Source organism: Cavia porcellus, unplaced genomic scaffold, assembly GCF_034190915.1.
Source record: "Cavia porcellus strain 051 isolate PalLab524CR breed Dunkin Hartley unplaced genomic scaffold, mCavPor4.1 scaffold_2, whole genome shotgun sequence".
NCBI classification, from domain to species: Eukaryota; Metazoa; Chordata; class Mammalia; order Rodentia; family Caviidae; genus Cavia; species Cavia porcellus.
In genome coordinates, this window is record NW_026947485.1 from 65190601 (window position 1) to 65198111 (window position 7511).

The following is a 7511-nucleotide window of genomic DNA, read 5'->3' on the forward strand; positions in this document are numbered from 1 at the left end:
TTATAATATCTTGACTCAGTATTTCATTAGGTAGCTATTTTAACATATTCTGTTTATATTCTACTTTCCAATACGAATATGGATAGCTCTTTTATAAACAAGATATGTTTTGTTATACATAACCTATTCTCATTATACTGTTACATGTGTAGAATTCCACGTGAAATATGCCCTAACCCCTTATCTATTGGCATAGCCTTAGTTTATTATTTACAATCAATATTCTAACAATTGCTAGTCACAGACCACTAATGTTCCTAATTATGTGTATTTTAAGAGAGAACATGAACCCTTTCTTCACAAAATGTGTTTGGGGCTGGAAAATGCCAAGTTACTGTTAGAGATAATTATTAAAGATCATATCTCAAAATAGAAGAATTTGAATCTTGTCATCATAAGGAAGTGATAAAAATTTAATAGGGGCTGGGGGTTTAGCTCAGTGGCATAAGCGCCTGCCTTGCAAGCAGGCAGTCGTGAGTTCGATCCCCAGTACTGATAAAAAGGAAAAAGACAAAAAAATAAAATAAAAAATAAAATAAAATAAATTTAAGATAATAGACATGGTAATTATTCTGGGTTGATCACTACTCAATGTATACATAAACCAAAGCTCTTTGTAGCTGCAGTGTCTAAAGGAAAACATTTACCAGCTATTTCATATATTAGTGTTCTCCATAGAGGTGGGATTTAGGAAGAGAAAATTTTATAATAGAATATGTTGCCATTTTATGTGCAGTATTATAAAGAGACATTTCTAAAATAAAAGTTTTTAAAAAGATCATCTGGCACTGTGAGTAATACGCTTGCTTTGAAGAGGGTCCAGGCATGCTTATATCTACCTTTTAACAAAAAAACTTGTGCCAGAATAGTTGTATCAGAACCAAAGAGTTTCACTATAGTGGTGTTTTATACAATCTTCAAAGTGCCTTCATGTATACTACCTTAGTTGTACTTCACAATAACTTTATAACCCAGACAGCTATTAGATCTATTTTAACAGTGTTAGAGTGTGAGTGGCTTATCTGAAGGTCAAAAAGCTCCTCGAGTTTTGCCAGTGCCCACCGGCAACAGCAGAAGCTTGGTGCTGACAAGATGACTCAAAGATGAGAATAGAATGGAGATCTTTCATTCAGGCATAGTCTCTTAATTCCTGATTCTACTACAAGGTGAATCACCCTTTACAACCTAAGAAACAGTATTGCAGCACGAAAGCTGAGTTTAGTCATTGTAATTTCATCTGGACATCAAGCATTTTGAAATATAAATATAGCCAGAGGGCTGTTATTTCCTATTAATCATGATTGTTTCAGTAATTGTATCCCTACAGAATGTGAAGAGACAGCAGTTATAGAGTTTCAGAGAACACTTGAGGTCACGAGCCATGCATAGTATTTTAGTATGACAATCATAATGACATTTTTTTTGTAACACACTTAAACGTCCCTCATAGTATAGAATTGCCTTTTTAGTTAATCATCTCTGTCTAGTACATAAGGAAATTCTCACCTGATTTGTTATCCTTTAATAGGGTGTCATCGAAGAAGTGTGTGACATTATCTGAACTACTCAGTGCCTGAGAATCTTAAGTGTTGTGCCACATATATAATATGTACATCACAGAAGCCTTAAAAGAAAAACCCTATCATTTGACAAATTTCATGCTGGTTTGACATATACCTCATCACAAATAGGTGGAATACAAGAGAAAGGTCAATATTTGCGTCTAGTAAAAGGTTATTACCATAAACAGTCCTGGCCTTACATCTCAGAATCCTATACATCTGGAAGGCACAAATGAATATATTTAGTACACCATGAGATTAGCAATAATGAATGTCATACATATATAGAAAGTTTTGTCTCTTAATTTAGTTTTGTACCAAGAGCATTTTGTTTTGTTTTGTTTTGTTTTGTTTTGTTTTTGGTACCGGGGATCAAACTCATTACCTCACACTTACCTGGCAACTGCTTGAGCCACTGAGCTAAATCCCCAGCCCTTCCAAGAGCATGTTTTAATGGAACCTTATTATTTTATCCACAGAAAACATAACCTTTTGACAATGGCCAATGTAAACATAGCACAATAATATGTTTAGCAATATTTATTGGAGTATGTCTCCCATAAGGCCATTGAAATTATTGAGGTTCTGTTAGTGAACAAAGACAAGAAAATCTTTCCTGGCAGCTGCTCCTTTATTCACCAACGGGAATCCTGTCCCAACTGTTTTTCTAACCTAAGAGTCCCATTTAATTATGTTAGCAAATTTTTTATTGATATATAAGAATCAGGTCATAATTAACACATTATTTTTGACCAACGAAAGATTCCTGGGTTACTGTACACAAATAACAATATGCATTGTGTTTGTAAAACCAATCTTGACATCATTTTGATCAGCTGGCAACCTGAGTGGAAGCATGTCCTTAATTCTAATGACATCTATAAATCAACTTAAGTTATAGACAAATATTATAAAAAGGCAAAGAAGAAAAAATTGTTGAGTTCAAACCAAACAGCTTAAATATGGTAACCAGATGGATAGACAGATAAACACACCTACAACAATTTGTTTATAAAACCAGAGAGCACTTGGTTGTATTTGGCCAAGTTGAATTGTAGGTTTTTATATAAAACTAGTCAAAACTTTTATAGGTCAATTAACAGATCTCATGTAACAAGAATTAGAAGGAATAAAAACCTTTTACTTACAATCAATATTTTCTTTTATTCTCTTATTTGTCTTATGAATTTTGGGAACTCTGTGTCCTCTTCTTTCATTTAGCCTCTAGCTCAGTCACCTCCATACCTTCTGTCACCTACTCAGACCTTTTTTCTAACAGCATTCGTGGGATGCTCACCCCCCCTACCCGTAAGACTTAACGTAGGTTAGGCCAGCACTGAGCTTTTATTTGACTCAATTCTCACATCTTGTGTAACCTTATTTTGCAATCTTCATTTGCATTCTCAAAAACCAATTGAAACGATAAAGTAATTGAACTGCTAATATGTGCAAGGATCTAGGTTCAATCCCCATTACTACAACAGCAAAATGAATACACATTATATCTAATAAATATGTACAAATACATGTCAATCAAAAGAATGTTAAAGCTTTAAAATAATAATAAAAATATACTGAATGCCTTAAATATATTGCATTATGTCAGGCAACTGTAGCAATGGGTTACTCTCGTGATAGCATTTAAGTAATTTTGGTGAATTTATGAAAACTATTAACTTTGGTAAGTATGCCTACTTTTATAATATATCACTGGGCGTGGTGGTGCATGGCTCTAATCTCAGCACTTTGGAGGCTGCAGCAGGAGGATCACCTCAAGTTCAAGGCTAATCTGGGCTACATAGTGAGTTCAGGCCAGCATGAACTTCATAGCAAAACCCTGTCTCAAAAAACAAAACAAAAATGAATATATCAGTGTGCTTATTTTCAGTGGGATGAATTTACCTAAGTCATCCTATTAGTATAAGTTTCAGATTTATAAGTATTGTGTGAATATTTAAAAGGTTTTTGAGTCAGTTAAAGTGATTTTTTTTTTTTTTTTCCCAGACAAGGTCTCACTGTGTAATTCAGGCTGGTCTTAAACTTACTTATGTAGCCCAGACTTTTCTCAAATTTATGATGATCTTTCTGCCTCAGCTTCCTGAGTGCTGGGATTACAGACGTGCCACCACACACAGCTAAATAGATTATTTTAATCTGTAAAAAAAAAAACTATACATTTCACTATCTTAAAATTCATTAATTCTGCATCTTTAATCTGCATGCCTATAATTCCAGCTACTCTGGAGACTGAAGTGGGAGGATCACAAGTTTAAGGCCAGTTTGTGCAATGTAGACCTCATTTAAAAAAAAAAAAAATGGAAAAAGAAAGAAAAAATAGCTCACAAGAACAAAAAATTGACATCTTGAAATTGCTTTTAATCTGATGCAAAAAGTATTATTCTTGGCAAGTCTACTATGTAGCTTCTGAGCTACAGACTGTAAGTGATTAGTTGTAGGTACTGTGAATAGACATTCTTATAAAATTCAAAACCATTATGTTTAGAACTAAGTGTAAGATGTATTGCTCTAATACAAATCTTGATAGAGTGATTTCTAATTACATTGCAGGCTTTACTCATCAGTCTTAAGTATGGCTGTTTTATGTGGCAGTTGGGAGATGCCGATACTTGTTTTCAGATCCACAGTATGGAAAATAAAATGAGCTTTATAGTACACACAAAACAGGTAAGTATTTATTGACTATTTTAGACTCCTAATAGTGAGCTACTGTATTACTGAAGTTTTTTTTAACTAATGTAGCTTCAAGGGAAATCTCTATAATATTAGATGAAATTAAAATATAATGTCAAAGGAAAACAAAGGCCTTTCGTAACAAAGAAAGCCAGAAACATAGCTGAAAAATTTGTCAGTTTTATTTCAATTAAATTCTTTCTTATGCCAATATTTTAAAGTTCTCATCAGTATTCTTTGTCTCTTCCATCAAGATATTAGACAGCCCTTCCCTCTTCTTGACCAGTATCTTCTCTGAGCCACAAGTTATTTATAGGTTGTTTCTTAAATCTCTTCAAAAGAGATTTAAGATTAAACTGGGTGGCACATGGCTGTAATCTCAGCATTCTGGAAGGCTGAGACAAGAGGATGGCAAGTTTGAGCACAGCCTAAGCAGTTTAGCAACTTGGTGACTCTGTCTCAAAATAAAAAAATAAGTATTCACTGGAGACGTAGCTCTGTGTGAAGGACCTGGGTTCAGTCTCCAGTACAGAAAACAAACAAAAACACCTAAGTAATCCTATGGGCTTCATTTCTTAACAAGCTACCTCTTGATTAGAAAACTCCCTTGCAAATAGGATTGCCCAATGCTCTTTATGTCCTGTAATCATTCTTACATATTTCATCTTTATTGCCAACATGTATTTTACTTTGTAGGCTGGTCTCGTGGTAAAACTGTTGATGAAGCTAAATGGACAGTTAATGCCCACTGAAAGGAATTCTTGAAAGGAAAAGAGCTGATACTCAAGCTACCACCATTTTGTAATGCAGTTTTTTCTGTGAAAGAGTTCTTAAGATATTACTTTTAACAACACAGTCTCTTGTAATATATATGTATACTGTCACACTGTACAGAATTTGTACTTATGTTTGGTGTGTAATATAATAAGTAGTTTTATATGATATCCTCATAAGCTATTCTGATATTTTTAGAGAAACAACAAATATAGATTAATAGTCTGTATATTATTAGATAAGACAGTAAGCTTTATAAAAAGTTATTTTTGGTAAATAGTGGGGAATTTGGATTGGAATGTGTTGAAATTAAAATGTAGCTTTGTTAAAACTGTTATTTTGACATACACTGAAAACATGATTTGAATAAAAAATGTATTTTCTACTTGCACCATATACCAGTTATTAAAACGTGTTTCTGCTACCTATGAACATTTCGACATGTTTTTATAAGTCTTAGTTAAAATATATTTAAGATATTGTTCTTAAATCCTTTGCATCATAATTACCTGAGCCCACATAGAAAATGATCTCATAGACTCACTCTAGACAAATAATTCATTCTTTAAAAGTGACAAGGAGGAGGAATCTGTTCTTTACTTTTCATAGAAATAATTCTAGATCCATTTAAGAATTTGTATTATTAAAGTTGAGAAATTATGCCACTTCCCAGACACAACCACATGTATGGATAGACATGTATTTTATGCAGCATCTCAGGATATTGCCAGGTGCATTTGTTAAACACACACTGTGTTTTTATGAGTTAACCTAATGGCTTATTTATATTGCCTTCATATAGGAAACAGATCATCAAATATCTGGTTATTTCATTTAGGAAAATACTGATATAGATGAGAAGTTATTTAGTGTGCTATTTAGTAAGCTAGATACTTACTTGTCTAAACAGATAATTAAGTTCAGAGATATAATAGTCACAGTAGTTAAAAGTATTCTAAAGTGGGTATTTTGGTATGACTCTGTCTCAAATTTAATAAAAATAACGTAGGGCTAGACCTACAAAGTCCCTAGTTCCACCCCCAGTACTGAAAAAAGAAAAACTACAGACTGCAGATATCATTCTCTACTCTTCACATTCACTCTGTTTATATTTAATGGTGCTGTCTAAGCCAATTGTGTGGTAGAGATTAACAAGAAAGCCGATTTTTTTTCAAAGGCTATGCTAGGCCCTTTTGATTCTAGATAAACAATTCTCTATTCATCCACTCCTGTGGTATCACTGTTACCAAAAACCTTATATTTGAATCCTGGCAGTGACTCTGACCTTGTCACACATTTTCCCTGGTGTCTGAAGCCTGAAATCTGGGTAGAAGCATCCATGACCATACTTTGGGGTTCTCAAAGCAGTCTTTCAAAGGAGTTCAATGTTTATACTTTTGAGGATTCTTTGATAGGTGGGATGCGGTTATTTCCTGAGAGGATCTTTCTTACTGTCCCACTATAAAATGTTTGACTTCTTTGTAATGTGAATCTTTTCATCAACAATTCTTTCCCTTGATCCCAGGCCTCTTTTCTGGTCAAGCTGCAGATTTTTAAAATCCTATACCTCAGCTTTTTACTCCTGACTCTCAATGCAGATCTAAGTGAAAGTAACCAGCAGTATCCATGCCACTTCCTGAACATTTTGCTGCCTTAAAAGTTCCTCCACCAGATTAGTCTGCCACTTTTGAAGTTATCCTCACACAATGTCACAGAACATGTATAAAACATTGACAAATTATTTGCAAGAATGAAACATGCAGGATTTTAGTCCAGTTTTCTAGATCCTCATTCCCAAATGAAAATTCACTGGCTTGCACTTTATCACACATTCTTGTCAGCATCCTGGTCTTCTGATTTCTGACCACAGCTACCTGTCACGCGTGCTAATACTTGAGAGCTTCTCCAGTCTGAATCTCCCAACTTTTCTAAACTCCCACAAACTAGTTTTAAAAGTTTCTAAAGTATAATTATACAGCAGTACCCTATTCATGGTACCAGTGTTCTGTGTTAGTCACTTTCCCATAGCTGGGACACAATACTCACCATCCACAACTTAAAGGAAATGAGGCTTATTTTTGGCTCACAGTTTTACTGGATTTAGTCCAAAGCCTACTGGTACCAAGGCTGAAACAGCACAGTAAAACCACCTGGCAAAAGGGCTTTCAGGGAAGACAGCTGCTCAACCCATAACAGCCAGGATTCAGAGAGACGGGCAGAATCAGGGACAAGAGAATACCTTCCAAGTCAAGAACGTGTGATCCATCTCTTCTGAACATCCCTATCTCCAAAGACATGATACTTTGGGGGGAACATTTTAGATATAAACACCATAGCATTCCATTTAAATAACATTCTGAAAAAGGTAAAGCTTTAGAATCAGTAAGCAAACATTGGTTACTGGAGGTTAACAATGGAAGTGAAAGGATATACAAATAAAAAAGCAACCTGAAGAAGTCTGGAGGAAGAAACAATATTCCGGTG

General features: G+C 34.4%; 2 protein-coding genes across 6 annotated transcripts in view; one reads left to right on the top strand and one right to left on the bottom strand.

Moving 5' to 3' along the window:
- Positions 1 to 5459, top strand: part of Krit1 (KRIT1 ankyrin repeat containing) — a 43756-nt gene extending 38297 nt beyond the window's left edge. For all 3 annotated transcript variants that reach the window (XM_003475095.5, XM_013158259.3, XM_013158260.3), the window contains 2 exons: positions 4131 to 4247; positions 4950 to 5459. In XM_003475095.5, the coding sequence (XP_003475143.2) occupies positions 4131 to 4247; positions 4950 to 5018 (186 nt within the window). In that variant the 3' untranslated portion in view covers positions 5019 to 5459. The remainder of the gene's footprint in view (positions 1 to 4130; positions 4248 to 4949) is intronic.
- The window catches only part of Ankib1 (ankyrin repeat and IBR domain containing 1), a 177575-nt gene that overhangs the window by 164460 nt on the left and 5604 nt on the right, over positions 1 to 7511 (bottom strand). The gene's annotated exons all lie outside the window — the stretch shown is intronic.